General features: G+C 47.4%; 1 protein-coding gene and 1 pseudogene across 1 annotated transcript; both read left to right on the top strand.

The window, feature by feature from the left end:
- Positions 1-1380: 1380 nt before the first annotated feature.
- On the top strand, positions 1381-3009 carry LOC119951846 (zinc finger protein 239-like; the record flags this gene model as incomplete). Its single annotated transcript, XM_038775227.1, has 2 exons — positions 1381-1611; positions 1699-3009. Coding segments are annotated over 2 exons (1086 nt in total), but the record flags the coding sequence as incomplete, so codon positions are not given.
- Positions 3010-21394: 18385 nt separating this feature from the next.
- On the top strand, positions 21395-22347 carry LOC119951848 (annotated as a pseudogene).
- Positions 22348-22565: the final 218 nt, after the last annotated feature.

Below are 22565 nucleotides of genomic sequence, written 5' to 3'. Positions count from 1 at the left end.
TTGTCGAGTAGCGCTAGGGCTTCAGTATACGAACCGGCGCAGTTTAATTGAGTAGAGATTCTGTGGCTCACCCTCGCGTGCAGTAGGCTCAGTTTCTGCTCCTCTGTTGTTTCGGCTGTGCTTGCTTCCGCCAGGTAGGCTTTAAAACACCGCAGCCAATGAGAAAAAAATTATTTTGCCTCTGCATCCTGTGGGTCGAGTTCCAGTCGCTCAGGCTTGAGGGCTGATTCCATGATTGATCCTGACTGTTTCTTAAGTCGATTAAATTGATGGAACCATCAATTCACTAGACACGTGCTTTAAGATATGAACAGTGGTTTTAATTACTTACAACAGAGCCAGCCTGTTCCGCGTTGAACTCTCGATGAACTGAATGACTGGCTCTGAGCATTGGTATTTATACAGCAGTCCAGGGGGAGGAGTCATGGGCGGAGCCAAGGGTGGAGCCCTGTACAAACTCCTAAGCATTCCCAGCGCTACTCCCCCTAGTGGTCGGGCAACGCAACTGCGCTTACAAATGCATGGTCTCATGTATATACAGCACAGTGTGAATTACGGAGTTACATTCACCACAAAGATATCAAGGGATATGGGAGATAGTGTGGGAAAATGGTGTTGAGGAGATCGGCAATTGAGCTCAATAAAGGGTTCAGCAAGTTTAATGGGCCAAATGGCTGACTGCAGCTCCTATTTGTTATGGTCACTGTGTCCAGGACAGGAAGCAGTGAGCAGGGATCTGTCAATCAGCCTGAATCAGCACCTTCAGGAGAATTGGGAGGGTGAATATTAGATACAGCAGAGTGAGAATGGAGGGAGAGTGTGTGGGATGGAGATTTACAGCTTTTGGGAAGAGAGAGGGAAGAATGTTCCATCGGAAGCAGAATTGTCTGTTTTGAATTCCTGTCCTGTACTGACAGTGATGACTTTTGTCAATTGTTTTTCCAGGATATTAGAAGAGGAGGAATTACAGACAGAAATCTCAAATGTCACGTCTTGATCTGACAGAATCACTTGATTCCTTGGGACACAGAAGCAGGTGAGAGTGTTCCAGAGCACTGACTGTGGAAAGAGCTTCAACCAGTTACACTGTCTGAAAAAAACATTGCACCATTCACAGCGGGGAGGGACTGTACACGTGTTCTGTGTGTCGGTAAGGTTTCGATTGTCCAACCTGGAGAGACACAAGGAGAACCAAAACATGGAGAAACCGTGGAAATGTGGGGATTGTGGGAAGAGATTCAGTGCCCGATCTAAGCTGGAGTTTCATCGACGCATTCACACTGGGGAGAGGCCGTTCAGCTGCTCTGTGTGTGAGAAGGGATTCGTTCAGGTTATCCGGCCTGAAAACACACCAGCGAATTCACACTGGGGGAGAAACCGTTCACCTGCTCTCAGTGTGGGAAGGGATTCGTTCAGTTATCCGGCCTGAAGACACACCAGCGAGTTCACACTGGGGAGAAACCGTTCACCTGCTCTCAGTGTGGGAAGGGATTCGTTCAGTTATCCGGCCTGAAGACACACCAGCGAGTTCACACTGGGGAGAAACCGTTCACCTGCTCTCAGTGTGGGAAGGGATTCGGTGATTCCTCCAACCTGCGGACACACCAGCGAGTTTCATACTGGGGAGGAAACCGTTCACCTGCTCTCAGTGTGGGAAGGGATTCAGTCAATTATCCCACCTGCAGACACACCAGCGAGTTCACAACTGCGGAAAGGCCGTTCACCTGCTCTCAGTGTGGGAAGGGATTCACTCGGTTATCCCACCTGCAGACACACCAGCGAGTTCACACTGGGGAAAGGCCGTTCACCTGCTCTCAGTGTGGGAAGGGATTCAGTCATTTATCCAACCTGCGGACACACCAGCGAGTTCACACTGGGGAGAGGCCGTTCACCTGCTCTCAGTGTGAAAAGAGATTCACTCAGTTGTCCAACCTGCAGACACACCAGCGAGTTCACACTGGGGAAAGGCCGTTCACCTGCTCTCAGTGTGGGATGGGATTCACTCGGTTATCCAGCCTGCAGAGACATCAACGAGTTCACACTGGGGAAAGGCCGTTCACCTGCTCTCAGTGTGGGAAGGGATTCACTCAGTTATCCAGCCTGCAGAGACATCAACAAGTTCACACTGGGAAACCGCGTCCGTTCAGCTGCTCTCAGTGTGGGAAGGGATTTATTCAATTATCCACCCTGAAGAAACATCAGAGGGCTCACACTGGGGAGATGCCGTTCACCTGCTCTCAGTGTGGGAAAGGATTCAGTTACTCATCCAGCCTGCAGACACACCAGCGAGTTCACACTAGGGAGAGGCCGTTCACCTGCTCTCAGTGTGAGAAAGGATTCAGTTGCTCATCCCACCTGCAGAGACACCAGCGAGTTCACACTGGGGAAAGGCCGTTCACCTGCTCTCAGTGTGGGAAAGGATTCAGTTACTCATCCAGCCTTCAGAGACACCAGCGAGTTCACTCTTGGAAGAGGCCGTTCACCTGCTCTGTGTGTGGGAAGGAATTCTGTGTTTCCTGGCGCTTACTCAGTCACGAACAACTTCACAAGTGATAATGGGGTGGATTCTGCTGTTACTGTTTCTGCTTCAGTTACATCCAGGACGGCATTTTGTTCATTCTGACAGTTGGTGTTGGAGGGAATTAAAGTTGAGTCCTGGAGACTGTGGTGAACTTTAAGGAAAAGTCTTTGTTTCACATGTATGTGGACATACAGAGGCTCGGGCCTGAATGCTGCAGGTCCCAACGAGTCTCTGTCTCTCCCCCATTGTACATTGCAATGACCAGTTGTACTGTCCGATGTCGTATTGATATGTTAATTGTTTTTACAGAGTACAGATAGTTGGATAAATGTAAAACTTAATATTAACATTGATTTGTTTTGGCAGCACCATGGCGCAGTGGGTTAGCCCTGTTGCCTCACGGCGCCGAGGTCCCAGGTTCGATCCCGGCTCTGGGTCACTGTCCGTGTGGAGTTTGCACATTCTCTCCGTGTCTGCGTGGGTTTCGCCCCCACAACCCAAAGATGTGCAGGCTAGGTGGATTGGCCATGCTAAATTGTCCCTTAATTGGAAAATTTAAATTGGGTACACTAAATTTATTTTTTAAAAAAACATAGATTTTTTGTTTTATTGAATACTGGATGGTCCGTATAATCACATTAAGTACAGAAATTATTTGAAACAAACCTGATAATTGCATCTCCGGCCGATTCCTGGCCCCCATTTAGCATTTCAAAGGGTTGTTCTAACTGTGATGTGGTGTTAACGGCCTCCCCTCCATGTTCATCCGAAGATAACCATCTTTCTGGATTTCTGAGCAGTCTGTCTGTCTCAGTGCAGTTTCCCTGATTATTTTGCTAATTCAAATGGGTTTTTCAGACTTTTGGCATTGTGGGTGTAGATGGCCTGTGTTGATTACTGCCTGCCTGGATGTCTGAATTAACCCGTCCCTATTTTCTAGTGAGGTATGACTTGCCTTTGTGCGTTTGTACATTTATCACATGATTAAACGGAGATGTGAATGGACATGTGAATAAATATACATATAGAAAAACATGGGCCCCGATATTTTCCCACAACAGGCCCCCCTGGATCAAAAATAGATCCAAGATTGCCATGAACCGATATCTGTCGTGGTGCACCCCGCTTGTGTAATAAACTATACCTTGTGGATATCGTTGCCTATCCTCATGGAAGCTCTCCTTCCTCGATCATAATTGAGGACACGGTGCTGGATCCTTCAGGTGGCCTGGCCTCCAGATCACGGAAAGTGTCCTCAACCACCCGCTGTGAGTAACAGCCATTAACCTTTTCCCTTCCCGCTGTCATATGCGAATACCTTTAAGAAATAGGTGTTTATTGAATAGCTGTAGTAGGTGTACCTTTATGAAATGGGTGTTTGTCAGATAGCTGCAGTGATGTCAGAGTGTGGGTGGAGCTGGGCTGTCTGTCTTACACTTTCGTTTTTGAGCAGGCAGCTACAGTATATTTTAGTTTCCTTTTGAGAGCCGGATAGCCGCAGGAAAAGCAAACATCTGTATAAGGCTCTATCTCTGCAATCTAAAGACTGTCTCCAGATCATTTGAGGATTTCAAAGTGATAACTGCTCTCAGTAGTGAATTTAAATCTGATCTCTGTGTTAAAAAGGGTCTTTTGTCTTATGGATGTTGTAAGGAAAGACTAAGGGTTACTTATAGAGTACAGTATTCTTTCGGGGGAGTATTTTAGTTGATGGTTGCTAAGATGTTTATTGTGTGTGTTTAAAAATGTTAATGGGATTCATAGAATAAACATTGTTTTTGTTTAAAAATACTCTTAGTTCTCTGTTGCACCACACCTGTAAAGTGGGCCCTTGTACTCCCCATAACCACACTCTATTAAAAGTTGTGGGTCAGGTGAACTCCATGATACACTTTGGGGTTCTCTAAACCCTGGCCCATAAGAAATTGGGAGCTCGAGGGGGATAAAAATCTATCTATTGGGTTGACTTTGTGAACTTAAAGGCAGTGAGGGGTGAGCATATTGTGGTTGCTTTTCAGGTGTGGTATACCAGTTTAAGTAGGAGTGTGTTGTGCACAATGGCTCTTTCAGAGGTTCTGAAATTTTTGGAGGTGGAGACGGTCACACGCAGTACCTTACGAACAGAGACTAAAAATAGGCTTTTAGATTTCCCAAAAACATTGCAGTTAACATTACCTGACAGAATACAAAAAGAAAAGGTACTTAAATTGCCTGAGATACAGTCTGACTCATTAGAAATGGCAAAAAGTCAGTTTCAAATCAAGCAACTTGAACATGAAAAAGAATTAAAGCAGCTTGAATATGCAATGAGAGAAAAAGAAAGGGAAAGGGAGATACAGATCATGGAAAAACAAAGAGAGAGAGGAAAGGGAAAAAGAGAGAGAGTTTGAACTTAGAAAAAGGCCATGAAATATGACAGTCAGTTAAATTTAGCGGTTGTAAAGGGAAATGTAGTTGGAGGATAGTGATGAGGATAAAGAGAAAGAGCGTCATAGTCGAAGGCTTGGTGGGAATCTATTTAAATACGTCCAAGCATTGCCACGGTTTGATGAGAAGGAGGTAGAAGCCTTTTTCATTTCATGTGAGAAGGTGGCTGTACAAATTCAATGGCTACCGATCATGTGGGCATTACTGATTCAAACAAAGCTGATAGGTAGGGCTAGTCTGGTAGGTAGAGCTAGTGAAGTGTTTGCATCACTACCGGAGGCGGTATCTGGGAGGTATGAGGAGGTGAAAAAATCCATCTCCGGTGCGTATGAACTAGTGCCTGAAGCCGACAGACAAAGGTTTAGAAATTTAAGGAAAGAACCTGGTCAAACACACATGGAGTTTGAAAGGATCAAACAGAGTAACTTTAATAGGTGGCTAAAATCTTTGAAAATAGACCAAACGTATGAAGCTCTCAGAGAAATTAGACTTTTGGAGAAGTTTAAAAATTCAATTCCTGATGTAGTGAGAACTCATGTGGAAGAGCAGAGGGTTAAAACTGCGAGGTTAGCAGCAGAAATGGCAGATGATTATGGATCAGTTCATAAGTCAAAGCTTGGTTTCCGACATCAGTTTCAGCCGGTGAGGGATAGAAACTGGGGAAAAGAGAAATACTCAAGTGGTAAAGGTAAAGGAGATCTGATAGGAGATAATAAGGAGAGTGCACCTCAGATTAAAAAAGAAATCCAGGAGGGTGGAAGAGAAATGAAAAGTTTCAAATGTTTTCACTGTAATAAACTAGGCCATGTAAAGTCACAGTGCTGGTGGTTGAAGAAAAGCACTGGGAAGGCTGATGTGGTAAAACAGGAGAAGACAGTGGGGTTTGTTAAAGTGGTGAAAGAAAGCCCAAGTGAAGTGAAGGAGGTACAAAAGATTGTACAGCCTGATCAAGAGGTAATTGATAAGAAGGTGCCAGATCTCTTTAAAGAATTTACTTGTGTGGGTGAAGTTTACTCATATGTATGAGAAGGAGCAGGTAAAGAAGTCACAATTTTAAGAGTTACGAGGGCTAGTCAATCTTTAATGGTAAGGGATGAGGAATTATGTAGTTTAGGAAAAATATTGCCAGTAAAGATGGTAATATGTGGAATTCAGGGTGAGAAGAGTAGTGTTCCATTATATAAGGTAAGGTTGGAAAGTCCAGTGAAGAGTAGTGAAGTGGTAGTAGGAGTAATAGAGAAACTATTTTGTCCAGGAATACAGTTTATCTTGGGTAATGATATAGCTGGATCACATGTGGGAGTGACGTCTACTGTGGTTGATAAGCCAGTGGAAAATCAGACAACTGAAGTGTTGAAGGAAGAATATCCTGGGATTTTTCCAGATTATGTAGTAACAAGGTCATAAAGTCACAGGTTAAGACAAGAGGAGAAATCAGAGTGAAGATGAAGTTGAAGTTAAATTATCAGACACGTTTTTGATCAGATTGTTGGAAAAGAACAAGTAAAGTGGAGGATGAGGCGGATATTTTTAGTTCAGGAAAATTGGCGGAGTTACAACAGAAAGATATAGAAATAAAACGGATGTATCAGAAAGCTTACACAGAAGAGGAATCTGAGTGCATACTGGAGTGTTATTACTGTAAAAATGAAGTCTTGATGAGAAAATGGAGACCTTTACATATGTCATGTGCGAGTAAAAAATGGGTGTTTATCGAATAGCTGTAGTAGGTGTACCTTTATGAAATGGGTGTTTGTCAGATAGCTGCAGTGATGTCAGAGTGTGGGTGGAGCTGGGCTGTCTGTCTTACACTTTTGTTTTTGAGCAGGCAGCTAGTGTATTTTAGTTTTGCTTTGAGAGCTGGATAGCCGCGGGAAAAGCAAACAGCTGGATAAGGATTTCTCTCTGCAATTTAAAGACTGTCTCCAGATCATTTGAGGATTTCAAAGTGATAACTGCTCTCAGCAGTGAATTTAAATCTGATCTCTGTTTTAAAAAGGCCTTTTGTCTTCTGGGTGTTGTAAGGAAAGATTAAGGATTACTTATAGAGTACTGTATTCTTTGGGGGGAGTATTTTAGTTGATGGTTGCTAAGATGTTTATTGTCTGTGTTTAAAAATGTTAATGGGATTCATAGAATAAACATTGTTTTTGTTTTAAAATATTCTTAGTTCTCTGTTGCACCACACCTGTAAAGTGTTCCCCATAACCACACTCTCTGTTAAAAGTTGTGGGTCAGGTGAACTCCATGATACACTTTGGTGTTCTCTAAACACTGGTCCATAACACCGCTCCCTGTGGGCGACTAGTGGGATTTGCTGGAGGACAGTCTAAGGTTTTCTCCACTTACGCTGTAGGCAGCACATAACCGTTGCCCATACCAGCATTATGCCTGTACCGATAGTCATTCCTATTCGGATTACCTCCCACCCGTCTGTAAGTCGGTTGCCTGCTGCCCCGGGAACACATATGTCCCACCAATGTTGTGTTCCGGAGAGTCCCACCTGAATGAGGGTCTGGATAGCTGAGCCCACCTGGATCTTTCCTTTCCTTATCTGATTTGTCGACTGCCCTGACATTCTCCTGAGCGAGCTCTGTTGCTCCGTGCATAGCCTATCGGATTGTGCTGCCTGGTGTCTTGTCCATGTAAAGTGAGTCATCCCACCAGGCCCCAAATAGGTAGCCTGATGTACGTCGGGGGAGGTGAAATTCCCTCAGTGTTAAAGAGTCCGTTACCTGCAGACAGAAGCTGTGGCTGCTACCACATAGGAGGCCTCCCGCGATTATCCCCACCTCCGGCTGTGTGGGACCGACCTGTATGGGCTTAAAAGCTTCTTTCAGTGGCATAACATTGACCGTAACGTTGCTGTGGATTGACAAGGGTTCGAGAGTCCGACAGGTACACACTATGTAATGTGCTGAATCGGAACAGCATTCTGCGGTGCTCATATGTGCCAGGTCATTATGATGTGCTCGGTATCTTCTAGATCCGGTCCGGTAAACCCAACCCTCCTGCACGGTTCCCAATGACTCAAACCTAGAGCTGTCCTTAAGGTTCCCTTGGATGGGTTTTCCTGGGGGACTGCTAGATTAAACTTTATCCCTCCCTCAGTGGGTCCACCGCCTGGCCTGGTAACCACCAGTTTGTTCCTGTCCCTGTGGATGTGAAGGAGGTTTATTTTGTATAGGGAGGTGAATAAGTGCCGTGGGATTGTCCCGAACCTAAAGTCCTCTACGTCAGCCCGGATAGTCAATTGAATGTCCTGCAAGAGTGTCACAGGCCCTTCCCTTTGCTTGTGCTTGAATGGTGTTAATTATACCCACAGATACCTCGTCCAGGACTCACAGAAGCTCTTCTCCCTGTAAATGTATGGAAGCCAGTGCGTCCCATATACCCCATATTGTAGCCCTTTTCTGACGTCCGCGGCTACCCAGGAGGCATAACTGTTTGTCTCCGCCAGCTGCACCGAGTTCAGGACCGAGTTTGCACAACCAAATAATCCTCCGATGTCCCCTAAAGTGCTCCTTTCACCTCGCCTGCGTACCCTAGATTCTGGGGTTATTTTATTGTGGGACTGAAAACAGGCTGAGAAGATACACATAGGCCAGGAACAGAAACTATCTCATGAGACCCTGGCTGGAATCGATACTGACCATCTGCAAAAGCACCCAAGTCAAGGCACAGACCTGTTACTGTTACATGGACTTTATGATTACCCACTCCAAGTCTATGAATATGTAATAAACTTCCAGACACAGGTGATCAGCTTTGCAGCAGGACGAAGAACAGACAAAAGAAGCCATCGGACTCCATAATGAGCTGATGGCTGGTCAGACAAGGGGGGTTTCAGAGGACAATGGGTCTTGATTGAATCACCATGGATAAACAGGAATATCCTGTCTTTCCCATTAACAGGTTGGGGTCTGGCTAGGACAATGGCCGGTGGTGGGCGTATACCAATGACTCTATCCTAGCTCACCAGTATAAAGAAAGGAACATCGAACAGAACTTCAGCAATAACCTGGTTGTCCCCCAGGCACAATCATCACAAGAAGGAAAGGACCCTGGGTTGGAACCCAGAGAAGGCATCCAGATGGAGTGGCCGTAGCCTGCCAGTCTCCGTTACTAAGTGTGGGCAAAACCCAAAGCTCAGCTGTGAGTCTGAGTCAGATTTTGTTGAGTTGTGAATAAAATTGTGCTAAACTGTGAATCTGTTTTCATAGAATTTACAGTGCAGAAGGAGGCCATTCAGCCCATCGAGTCTCCGCTGGCCTGGCCCTTGGAAAGAGCATCCTACCCAAACCCGCACTATCTCTGTAATCCAGTAACCACACCTAACCTTTTTAGCACTAAGGGCAATTTAGCATGGCCAATCCACCTAACCTACACATCTTTGGACTGTGGGTGAAACCGGAGCACCCGGAGGAAACCCACGCAGACACGGGGTGAATGTGCAGACTCCGCACAGACAGTGACCCAGCGTGGAATCGAACCTGGGACCCTGGAGCTGTGAGAAACGGTGCTAACCACTGTGCTACCATGCTCCCTTCAGCGATAACCTGGGAGTTCCCCAGGCACAACCATCACAAAAAGAAAGGAAAAAAGCAAATTACTACATATGCTGGAATTTGAAACCAAAGAGCACCCTGGGTTTCGAACCCAGAGAAGACATCCACAGTGAGTGAGCGAAGCCCGCCAGCCCCCTTTACTATGGGCGGGTAAAATGATGGCAGAGGGCAGGAATTGAGAGGATGGGGGAATATGTTTATAAAAGGGAGCTTTCCTAGCTTGAGGCAGCTGGAGGAGAAATTTGGATTGGCGAGGGGAAACAAATTTAGGTACCTGCAGGTGCGGGACTTCCTCCGTAGACAGGTCTCAATCTTCCCGCTCCTAACACCAAGGGGGATTCAGGATAGGGTAGTTTCCAGAGTGAGGGTGGGAGAAGGGAAGGTCTCTGACATCTATAAGGAGGTCATGGGGTCAGAGGACACGCAGACTGAGGAGCTGAAGCGCAAATGGGAGGAGTTAGGAGAGATAGAGGATGGTCTCTGGGAAGATGCGTTGAGTGGAATCAACGCATCCACAACATGTGCCAAGCTCTGCCTGATACAATTCAAGGTCATTCACCGGGTTCACATGACAGTGGCCCGGTTGAGCAGGTTCTTTAGAGTAGAAGACAGGTGTGCAAGGTGTGCAGGGGGGAGGGGTGTGCATATGTTCTGGACATGCCCAAAGCTCAGGGGATTCTGGCAGGGGTTTGCAGACGTCATGTCCATGGTGTTAAAAACAAGGGTGGCACTGAGTCCGGAGGTGGCAATTTTCGGGGTGTCGGAAGATGCGGGAATCCAGGAGGAGAAAGAGGCAGACATTCTGGCCTTTGCTTCCCTGGTAGCCCGGAGACAATACTATTAGCTTGGACGGACTCGAAGCCCCCAAAGTCGAAGACCTGGCTATCAGCCAGCTTTCCCTGTCTGGAGAAAATCAAGTTCGCCTTGAGAGGGTCACTGTTAGGGTTCGCCCGGAGGTGGCAACTGTTCGTTGACTTGTTTGCAGAAAATTAATCGTCAGCAAAGGGGGGGGGGGGGGGGGGGGGTAGTTTAGCTTAGAGTAGTGGGTTAATAAAGGTGGGACCTGCAAGGGAGGTAACTGGCTTTTTTTTGCACTATGTTTATAGACTTATGTATATTGTGTATTTTGTTGTTGTTGTAAAACCAAAAAATACCTCAATAAAATGTTTTTTTTTTTAAATGAGATAGACCAATTTTTGTAAATCAAAGATATTAAGGGATATGGGCCAAAGGCAGGAATATGGAGTTCGGTCACAGATAAGCCATGATCTCAGTGAATAGCGGGACAGGCTCCAGGAGCTGAATGGCCTGCTGTGTTCCTAAAAGTTGTAAATCTCCATCCCACACACTCTCCCTCCATTCTCACTCTGCTGTATCTAATATTCACCCTCCCAATGTTCCTGAAGGTGCTGATTCAGGCTGTGTGACAGATCCCTGCACACTGCTTTATAATAATAATAATCTTTATTGTCACAAGTCGGCTTACATTAATGTTGTAATGAGGTTTCTGTAAAAAGCCCCGATTCGCCACATTCTGGCGCCTGTTCAGGTACACAGAGGGAGAATTCAGAATGTCCAAATCACTGAGGGGCTGGTTTAGCACAGGGCTAAAAAGCTGGCTTGTAAAACAGATCAAGGCCAGTAAAGTGGGTTCAATTCCCGTACCAGCCTTTCTGAACAGGCTCTGGAATGTGGCGACTAGGGGCTTTTCACAGTAACCTAATTTGAAGCCTACTTGTGACAATAAGCTATTTTCATTTCATTTTTCATTTCACCTAACAGCAAGTCTTTCGGGACTTGTGGGAGGAGAAACCTGAGCACCCGGAGGACAATGCACACAGGCACGGGGAGAATGTGCAGACTCTGTACAGACAGTGACCCAAGCCGGGAATCGAACCTTGGATCCTGGAGCTGTGAAGCAACATCGCTAACCACTGTGCTACCATGTGCTTCATGACAGAATAAATAGGAGCTGCATTTGGCCCATCAAGCCTGCTCCACCAATTTGTTGAGATATTGGCCCCTCTACCTCAGCACCATTTTCCCAGGTTATAACCCGACAGGAGGCCAAGGGATCTGCAACCTCAGATTCCCTCAGGCCTCACCCCCGAGTACAAACTACCTGGATGAGCCATGATGTGGAGATGCCGGCGTTGGACTGGGGTGAGCACAGTAAGTGGTCTTACAACACCAGGTTAAAGTCCAACAGGTTTGTTTCAAACACGAGCTTTCGGAGCACGGGTCCTTCTTCAGGTGAATGGAAAGGCTTGTTCCAGAAATGTTTATATAGACACAGTCAGAGATGCCCCGGAATGCGAGCACCTGCAGGCAATCAAATCATCAAAGATGCAGAGAGAGAGGTAACTCCAGTTAAAGAGGTGTGAATTGTCCCAAGCCAGTTCAGTCGGTAGCCTCTGCAAGTCCAGGCTTGTTGGTGGGGGCCGAATGTAATGCGACATGAATCCCAGATCCCGGTTGAGTCCGCATTCATGCGTGCGGAACTTGAGCTCTAAGTTTTTGCTCAGCAATTTTGCGTTGTCGCGTCTCCTGAAGGGCCTCCTTGTAGAATGCTGACCCGGAGATCAGAGGCTGAATGTCCTTGGACTGCTGAAGTGTTCCCCAACTGGAAGGGAACAGTCCTGCCTGTTGATAGTCGCACGTTGCCCGTTTATTCGTTGCTCGCAGTTGTCTGCATGGTCTCTCGCCAATGTACCACGCTTCGGGACATCCTTTCCTGCAGCGTATGAGGTAGACTACATTGGTCGAGTCGCACGAGTATGCGCCGCGTACCTGGTGGGTGGTGTTTCCACGTGTAATTGGTGGTGTCCATGTCGATGATTCTGGCATGTCTTGCAGAGATTACCCTGGCAGGGTTTTGTGGTGTTGTGGTTGCTGTCGGAAAGGCTGGGTAATTTGCTGCAAACACTGGTTTGTTTGAGGTTGCCGCCGGTTGTTTTGAAGGCCAGTAGTGGGGGTGTGGGGATGACCTTGGCAAGGATGTCCATCCTCGCTGATGATGTGTTGGGAGGCTGCGAAGAAGATGTCGTAGTTTCTCCGCCCCAGGAAGTACTGGACGACGAAGGGTACTCTGTCAGTGGTGTCCCGTGTTGTCTTCTGAGGAGGTCGGTGCGGTTTTTTGCTGTGGCGCGGTGGAACTGTCGATCAATGAGTCGAGCGCCATATCCCGTTCGTACAGGGGCATCTTTTCAGCATCTGTAGGTGTCTGTTGCGCTCCTCCTTGTCTGAGCAGATCCTGTGTATACGGAGGGCTTGTCCATAGGGGATGGCTTCTTTAATGTGTTTCGGGTGAAAAGCTGGAGAAGTGGAGCATCGTGAGATTATCTGTGGGCTTGCGGTAAAGCGAGGTGCTGAGGTGACCGTCCTTGATGGAGACGAGTGTGTCCAAGAATGGAACTGAATTTGGAGAATAGTCCCATGGTGAGTTTGATGGTGGGATGGAACTTATTGATGTCAGCGTGTAGTCGTTTCAGTGATGTCTCGCCGTGGGTCCAAAGGAAAAAAATGTCATCGATGTATCTGGTGTATAGCATCGGTTGAAAGTCCTGTGTGGTGAGGAAGTCCTGTTCAACTGTGCATGAAGATGTTGGCATATTGAGGTGCAAATTTGGTCCCCATGGCTGTTCCGTGCGTCTGGATGAAGAATTTGTTGTCGAGGTGAAGACGTTGTGGTCTAGAATGAAACGGATGAGTTGCAGAATTGCGTCTGGAGATTGGCAGTTGTCGGTGTTGAGGACTGAGGCTGTTGCAGCAATGCCGTCGTCATGGGGGATGCTGGTGTAGAGTGCCGAGACATCCATTGTGACGAGGAATGTTCCTGGTTCAACTGGTCCATGGGTGCTGAGTTTCTGTAGGAAGTCCGTCGTGTCACGACAGAAGCTGGGTGTACCTTGTACGATGGGTTTCAAGATGCCCTCGATGTGGCCAGAGAGGTTCTCACACAGGGTCCCATTGCCTGAAAACGATAGGACGGCCTGGTGTGTTGGCCTTGTGTATTTTCGGGAGGCAGTAGAGATCTCCAATGCGGGGATTACGTGGGATGAGAGCACGTAGGGTGTTCTGAAGGTCTGGATCTAAGGTCTTGATCAGTCTGCTGAGTTGGCGGATGTGTTCCTTGGTTGGATCTGCGGGTAACTGCCTGTAGTGTTCCTGGTTGTCGAGTTGTCGGTATACTTCTTTGCAGTAGTCTGTTCTGTTCAGTATGACGGTGGCCCCTCCTTTATCTGCTGGTTTGATGACGATCTCTACTGCCTCCCGAAAATACACAAGGCCAACACACCAGGCCGTCCTATCGTTTCAGGCAATGGGACCCTGTGTGAGAACCTCTCTGGCCACATCGAGGGCATCTTGAAACCCATCGTACAAGGTACACCCAGCTTCTGTCGCGACACGACGGACTTCCTACAGAAACTCAGCACCCATGGACCAGTTGAACCAGGAACATTCCTCGTCACAATGGATGTCTCGGCACTCTACACCAGCATCCCCCATGACGACGGCATTGCTGCAACAGCCTCAGTCCTCAACACCGACAACTGCCAATCTCCAGACGCAATTCTGCAACTCATCCGTTTCATTCTAGACCACAACGTCTTCACCTTCGACAACAAATTCTTCATCCAGACGCACGGAACAGCCATGGGGACCAAATTTGCACCTCAATATGCCAACATCTTCATGCACAAGTTTGAACAGGACTTCCTCACCACACAGGACTTTCAACCGATGCTATACACCAGATACATCGATGACATTTTTTCCTTTGGACCCACGGCGAGACATCACTGAAACGACTACACGATGACATCAATAAGTTCCATCCCACCATCAAACTCACCATGGACTATTCTCCAAATTCAGTTCCATTCTTGGACACACTCGTCTCCATCAAGGACGGTCACCTCAGCACCTCGCTTTACCGCAAGCCCACAGATAATCTCACGATGCTCCACTTCTCCAGCTTTCACCCGAAACACATTAAAGAAGCCATCCCCTATGGACAAGCCCTCCGTATACACAGGATCTGCTCAGACAAGGAGGAGCGCAACAGACACCTACAGATGCTGAAAGATGCCCTCGTACGAACGGGATATGGCGCTCGACTCATTGATCGACAGTTCCACCGCGCCACAGCAAAAAACCGCACCGACCTCCTCAGAAGACAAACACGGGACACCACTGACAGAGTACCCTTCGTCGTCCAGTACTTTCCTGGGGCGGAGAAACTACGACATCTTCTTCGCAGCCTCCAACACATCATCAGCGAGGATGGACATCTTGCCAAGGTCATCCCCACACCCCCACTACTGGCCTTCAAACAACCGCGCAACCTCAAACAAACCATTGTTTGCAGCAAATTACCCAGCCTTCAGAACAGCAACCACAACACCACAAACCCTGCCAGGGTAATCTCTGCAAGACATGCCAGATCATCGACATGGACACCACCATTACACGTGGAAACACCACCCACCAGGTACGCGGCGCATACTCGTGCGACTCGACCAATGTAGTCTACCTCATACGCTGCAGGAAAGGATGTCCCGAAGCGTGGTACATTGGCGAGACCATGCAGACACTGCGACAACGAATAAACGGGCATCGTGCGACTATCAACAGGCAGGACTGTTCCCTTCCAGTTGGGGAACACTTCAGCAGTCAAGGACATTCAGCCTCTGATCTCCGGGTCAGCATTCTACAAGGAGGCCTTCAGGAGACGCGACAACGCAAAATTGCTGAGCAAAAACTTATAGCTAAGTTCCGCACGCATGAATGCGGACTCAACCGGGATCTGGGATTCATGTCGCATTACATTCGGCCCCCACCAACAAGCCTGGACTTGCAGAGGCCTACCGACTGAACTGGCTTGGGACAATTCACACCTCTTTAACCTGGAGTTACCTCTCTCTCTGCATCTTTGATGATTTGATTGCCTGCAGGTGCTCGCATTCCGGGGCATCTCTGACTGTGTCTATAAAACATTTCTGGAACAAGCCTTTCCATTCACCTGAAGAAGGAGCCGTGCTCCGAAAGCTCGTGTTTGAAACAAACCTGTTGGACTTTAACCTGGTGTTGTAAGACCACTTACTGTACCTGGATGAGGCGGGTACCCCCTTAACCCAGGGGCCTTTGTGACATAAACACCTCGGCCCAAGTGTGGTTCTGGGACAGGAGACCCTTCAGGCGACCGCCGGGCCAGGCACATTGGAACTACCCAGGGGTTCGGTCCAAAAGCCTGGTCCCACTGTCTGTGCTGCGTCTGCACGTTCTCCCCATGTCAAGTTGGGGAGCAAAGGATGTTAATGTCTTTCAGAGAGAGAGAACTGGGCCAACTTTTCCAGAGTCTACATCCTCCCTGGATTCACTTCCTTTCCCTTCAGTTGCTGCAAGTGACCAATTGAAGGTGAGAATGAGGAAGGAAATGGAAAGGGGGAGAAAAGAAAGTGTTTTACTCACAGATGTTGGAGACAGGAAGACGTTTCAATCTGTGTGACGCTCAATTTTCATTCACACAAAGCCCGCGCTTTGATTGGCTGGAGGACCAGAGTCCTTCCAGTCCTCCAAGTCTTCCCATTGGTCAATTCGGCAGCCGGAAGGTCAGGGGGTGGGCGCTCCGCCGCACATGCGCAGCACCGGGCCGGCGTTAGGGGAAGGTCACTGACTGGGTTCTTCCCCCGTCAGACCCGCAGCACCGAGCAGTGAGTCCCGAGGCTCTCGGCAGCTTGACCAGGCCGCACGGAAAGAGCTGAAGCGGCTCCCTGACTCCCTGTCGGAAGGGAAGCCGCGCCCCTCCCGCCCAGACACCCGCAAATGTCAATATTTTTATTACTTTTGTTTTCACCATTTTTCAAACAATGAAAGCAGCAGAAAAACTGGCGGGAAATGGGCCCAGAGAACAAGAGATATTGCCGCAGAAATACAACAGACATTGAGAATTCATTCAGAACAGGATCTCTGAGGGAGCAGAGCCTCCAGATTAAATGGCAGCAATTCAACAACCAGTCAACATGTTGACATAGTGAGTGGGTGAAAGAGGGTTCGATTCTAGACAAACAGGAGGCTAACGATGCTGCAGCTCACACACCCCAAAGTATTAGAACCAAAGAACAAAGAAAAGTACAGCACAGGAACAGGCCCTTCGGCCCTCCAAGCCTGTGCCGACCATTGCTGCCCGTCTATAAACTAAAATCTTCCACACTTCCGGGATCCGTATCCGTCTATTCCCATCATATTCTGTATTTGTCAAGATGCCCCTTAAATATCACTACCGTCCCTGCTTCCCCCACCTCCTCTGGCAGCGAGTTCCAGGCACCCACTACCCTCTGTAAAAAAACTTGCCTTGTACATCTCCTCTAAACCTTGGGAAAAAGTCTCTGACTATCCACTCTGTCTATGCCCCTCATAATTTTGTAGACCTCTTTCAGTTCGCCCCTCAACCTGCGCTATTCCAGTGAGAACAAACTGAGTTTATTCAACCTCTCCTCAGAACTAATGCCCTCTATACCAGGCAATGTGCTGTGTAAATCTCTTCTGCACCCTCACTAATCCTTCACATCCTTCTGGTAGTGTGGTGACCAGAATTGAAAACTATACTCCAAGTGTGGCCTAACTAAGGTTCCATGCAGCTGCAAAATGACTTTGCCAATTTTTATACTCAGTGCCTCGGCCAATGGAAGGCAAGCATTCCGTATGCCTTCTTGACTTCCTTCTCCACCTGTGTTGGTAACTCCTGAATGACCCTCTTATGCACTGAACTGATCTCTGCATCTTCCCTACTGTTGTTAGCACTATACTCTGTTGCTTCACACTACGTCTATGTATTACATTGTGTATTTATTATACGTCCTATGTTTTTTCATAAATAATCTCTCGGACTGTCTGCAGAACAATACTTTTCACTGTACCTCGGTACACGTGACAATAATATAAACTAATCTATATTACATAAATTGTATTAAGTCCTTGTCCTCTATTGACTATTAATTTTTTCAGGAGTTTTGGCAAGTTTTTAAAAAATGTTTTATTCTCCATTTTCACATTTTCCTTCAAAAGTTACACCCCACCCACAAACAGTGAACTGTAACAAATACAAAATCAATCCCCTAACAATAACAACGATCCCATCCTCCCACCACCCCAAACACGGCCCACCTGTCAATATATGAATCCAATAAAACAAACCCTCCCACGGTGGAAACAAAAACAACGGAGAAAAAGAAAAAGGAGTCTGGTCACCATAGAGCCCACTCCCCACTTTCTCCTAATCTTGTTGAATGTTCTTTGAGTATTCTCCGCTGATCTTCAGTTGTTTGACCCATTAACAGATCTCCCCAGTTTACCGTGGACAGTCTCCGTCTCATCCCGTTAAAGTCAGCCTTACCCAAGTCTAAAATTCTACTGTCTGTAATGTGCTTTTCACTTTCAACACTACACTGAATTCATCATGTTGTGATGACTATTTGATCAATGTTTGTGCAGTTAGGTTACCAACTGAATTAGGGTTATTACTCATAATTAAATCTTTTTTCAAATAAAATTAGGGTAACCCAATACTTTTCTTTCCCCATTAAGGGGAAATTTAGCATGGCCAATTGACCAACCCTGCACATCTATTTGGGTTGTGGGGGTGAGACCCACGCAGACATGGAGAGAATGTGCAAACTTCACACATACAGTGACCTGGGGCGGGATTGAACTCGGATCCTCGGAGTCGTGAAGCAGCAGTGCTACCACTGCACCACCATGCTGGCCCTTATAACTAAATCTAATATTGCCTGTCCCACTTGTTACATCTGGACATATTGCTGCAGGAACTATCCCAGACACATTCAGAAAAGGAAACTATCCCAGACACATTCCAGAAAAGGAAACTATCCCAGGACACATTCCAGAAATCACTCCCTTTCTGACAGGTGCTGGTCTGCCTCTCCCAATCTGTGTGTCAGTTCTAATCCCCCATTAATAACTACTCTGCCTTTGCTACACACTTGCTTAATTTCTGCCTTCTATACAATCTAGCGCCTCTGTCTGCCACCAGGGGGTCGATACGCAACACTCATTACAGTTTGAGATTGTTTCTTCCTCAGTTCCACTCCTATGGTCTCACTGGATGCTTTCCCCTCATTGTTTCCTCCACCACTTGAGGTGATAGTATCTATGATCAGTAAGGCTACTCCACCCCTCTGCCATATTCTCTGTCCCTCCTGTAAACTTTATAACCGGGATATTTAGTTCCCAGGTCTGACCATCCTGCAGCCCAACGTCTCTGTAAACAGCGACAACATCATAATCTTCAACTTGCATTTACGCCTGCAGTTCGTGTAGTTATTCCTTACACTCCGTGCATTTGTCTATAGCAACTCTTAATCGGGCTGTTCCCCTGACCGCTCCCTCAGCACTGCTTGGTTGTTATTTGCTTGGTTGTTATTTGCTTGTTGTTATTTGCTTGTTTGTTATTTGCTTGTTTGTTATTTGCTTGTTTTGTTATTCACTTGTTTGTTATTCGCTTGTTTGTTATTTGCTTGTTTTGTTATTCACTTGTTTGTTATTCGCTTGTTTGTTATTTGCTTGTTTGTTATTTGCTTGTTTGTTATTTGCTTGTTTGTTATTTGCTTGTTTTGTTATTCACTTGTTTGTTATTCGCTTGTTTGTTATTTGCTTGTTTGTTATTTGCTTGTTTGTTATTTTTCACTTTTGCTTTAACCAGCTATACTACTTGTAGTTTTGCCATGAGCTGCAGTCCTGACGTTAGGTTCCCGACTACCTCCCTATTTATCCTTTTCCACGTGGGACACTGGTCCCAGATCGGTTCAGGTGGAGACCGTCCCAACGGTACAGATCCCTCCTGTCCCAATACTGATGCCAGTGCCCCATGAATGGAACCCATCTTTCCCACCCATCCTTTAGTCACGTGTTTACATCCCTAATTTTCTCATCCCTATGCCAATTTGCACGTGGCTCAGGGAGTAATCCAGAGATTATAACCCTTGGGACCTGTTCTTTAATTTTGTTCCTAGTTCCTGATTTTCCCCAACAGGTCCTCTTTCCGAGTCTTGCTAATGGTTTGTCCCAACGTGGACCCCAACAAGTGGATCCTCCCCCCCTCTCCAATATCCTTTCAAGCCGGTTAGACATGCCCCTCACCCTGGAACCGGGCGGGCAACATACCCTGTGGGACTCTCGGTCCTGCTTCCAAAGGATGTTATCAGTTCCCCTAATTATAGAATCCCCGACAACTACCACTTCCTCCCCCCGCTTGAATGGCCTCCTGTACCAGGATGCAGTGGTCAGCTAGCTCATCCTTCCTACAGCACTGCTCCGATATCCTGCCCCTCCGAGTCCGCTTCCTGGAGACTCGGCTGCGAATGCCCGAGATGAGGTTTTTATACTATCAGCTCCAATACTAAATCCCCGGGGTAAGGTTTTTATACGCACAGTTCCGGTACTCCGTCCTTCCGAGTCCGCTCCCTGGAGACTCGGACATGAATCCCCAAGATAAGGTTTTGTTACTGTTAGCTCAGATACTCCGCACCTCCGAGTCCGTTCCCTGGAGACTAGGCCGTGAATCCCGAGGTAAGGTTGTTATACTTACTGCTCCAATACTCCATCCCTCCCTGGAGACTAGGTGTGGGGAATAGGTATTGGAGACGAGGTATTGGGGAATGAGAGCGGAAAGAATGTTATACAGAAACTAGAATTGTTTGTTCTGAATTTCTATCCGATACTGAGTTGACTTTGTAAACTCCTTCTGCAGGATATTACAAGAGGAGGAATTACAGACAGAAATCTCAATTGTCACGTCTCGATCTGACAGAGCCACTTGATTCCTTGGGACCTGAGTATCGTCGGCCTTTGAATCCAGAAGAATTAATGTTTCCGGATCTGTCGGCATCAAAACATTTAACCATCAGTGTGACTGGAAAAGCACCCTCAATTCCTTAGAACCTGAATATCATTGGCCTTCGAATCTAAAGGAGAAATGTTTGTCTGTTCTGTCAGTTTCAAAAGATTTAAATATCAGTGTGACTGGAAAAGCACCGAGACGCACCACACCCGAGTGAGAGTGTTCCAGAGCACTGACTGTGGAAAGAGCTTTAACCAGTTACACAGCCTGAAAAAAACATCACACCATTCACAGTGGGGAGAGACCGTACATGTGTTCTGTGTGGATGAGGCTTCAGCTGATTGTCCAACCTGGAGAAACACGAGGACACCCAAAACATGGAGAAACCATGGAAATGTGGAGACTGTGGGAAGGGATTCAGAGCCCCATCAGAACTGGAGATTCATCGACGCATTCACACTGGGGAGAGGCCATTCACCTGTGTGTGGGAAGGGATTCACTCAATTATCTCACAGCAGTCACACCAGCGGGTTCACACTGCGGAGAGGCCGTTCAACTGCACTCAGTGTGGGAAGAGATTCAATCGGTTATATGCCCTGCGGATACACCAGCGAGGTCACACAGGGGAGAAGCCATTCACCTGCTCTCAGTGTGGGAAGAGATTCACTCAAATCTCCAGCCTGATGTCACACCAGCGAGTTCACACTGGGGGGAAGCTGTTCATCTGCCTACAGTGTGGGAAGAGATTTAGACAGTTATCCAGGCTGAAGTCACATCAGCGAGGTCACACTGGGGAGTGGCCATTCACCTGCTCTCAGTGTGGGAAGGGATTCAGTCAGTTGTCCACCCTGCGGATACATCAGCGAGTTCACACTGGGGAGAAGCCATTCACTTGCTCTCAGTGTGGGAAAAGATTTGGACATTTATCCAGCCTGAAGAAAACCAGCGAGTTCATACTGGGGAGAGGCCGTTCACTGCTCTCTGTGTGGGAAGGGATTCAGATATTCATCCAACCTGCAGAAACACCAGCGAGTTCACACTGAGGAGAAGCCATTCACCTGCTCTCAGTGTGGGAAAGGATTCAATCGGTTAACCCACCTGCAGACACACCAGCGAGTTCACACTGGGGAGAGGCCGTTCACCTGTTCTTGGTGTGGGATGCGATTCATCACTTATCTAGTCTGAAGATACACCAGCAAGTTCACACTGGGGAGAGGCCGTTCACGTGCTCTGTGTGTGAGAAAGGATTCACTCGGTTATCTAACCTCAAGACACACCAGCGTGTTCACACTGGGGAGAAGCCGTTCACCTGCTCTGTGTGTGAGAAAGGATTCACTCGGTTATCTAACCTGCAGTCACACCAGCGGGTTCACACTGGGGAGAGGCCATTCACCTGCTCTGTGTGTGAGAAAGGATTCACTCGGTTATCTAATCTGAAGACACATCAGCAAGTTCACACTGGCGAGAAGCCATTCACCTGCTCTCAGTGTGGGAAGAGATTCATTCACTTATCTAGTCTGAAGACGCACCAGAGAGACCACACAGTGGAGAGGCCATTCACCTGCTCTGTGTGTGAGAAAGGATTCACTCGATTATCTGACCTGAAGACACACCAGCGAGTTCACACTGGGGAGAAGCCATTCACCTGCTCTCAGTGTGGGATGCGATTCACTCGCTTATCTAGTCTGAAGGCACACCAGCGAGATCACACTGGGGAGAGGCCATTCACCTGTTCTGTGTGTAAGAAAGGATTCACTCGCTTATCTATTCTGAAGAGACACCAGCGGGTTCACACTGGGGAGAAGCCATTCACCTGCTCTCAGTGTGGGAAGGGATTCAGTGATTCATCCAACCTGCAGACACACCAGCGAGTTCACACTGGGGAGAGGCCGTTCACCTGCTCTCGGTGTGGCAAGGGATTCACTCAGTCATCCAACCTGCAGAGTCACCAGCGAGTTCACACTGGGTAGAGGCAGTCACCTCCTTCAATGTGGGAAGGGAAAGCATGATTCATTGCATCTGCTGAGAGACACCAATAAATTGACCAGTGAATACAGGGTTGGGAGTCTGCTGTTATTGTTGCTTTGCCGCCGTCAGTTTACAGTCCAGCACTGCAGTTTGTTCATTCTGTCAGTTGGTCAATGGGGAGGTCCGAGGATTACTTTCTGCTGGACTGGCCGGTTCTCAT

Source organism: Scyliorhinus canicula, chromosome 17 (genome assembly GCF_902713615.1).
Source record: "Scyliorhinus canicula chromosome 17, sScyCan1.1, whole genome shotgun sequence".
Lineage (NCBI taxonomy): Eukaryota > Metazoa > Chordata > Chondrichthyes > Carcharhiniformes > Scyliorhinidae > Scyliorhinus > Scyliorhinus canicula.
Note: the sequence above shows the minus strand (reverse complement) of the source record. Positions and strands in the feature narration are given on the sequence as shown.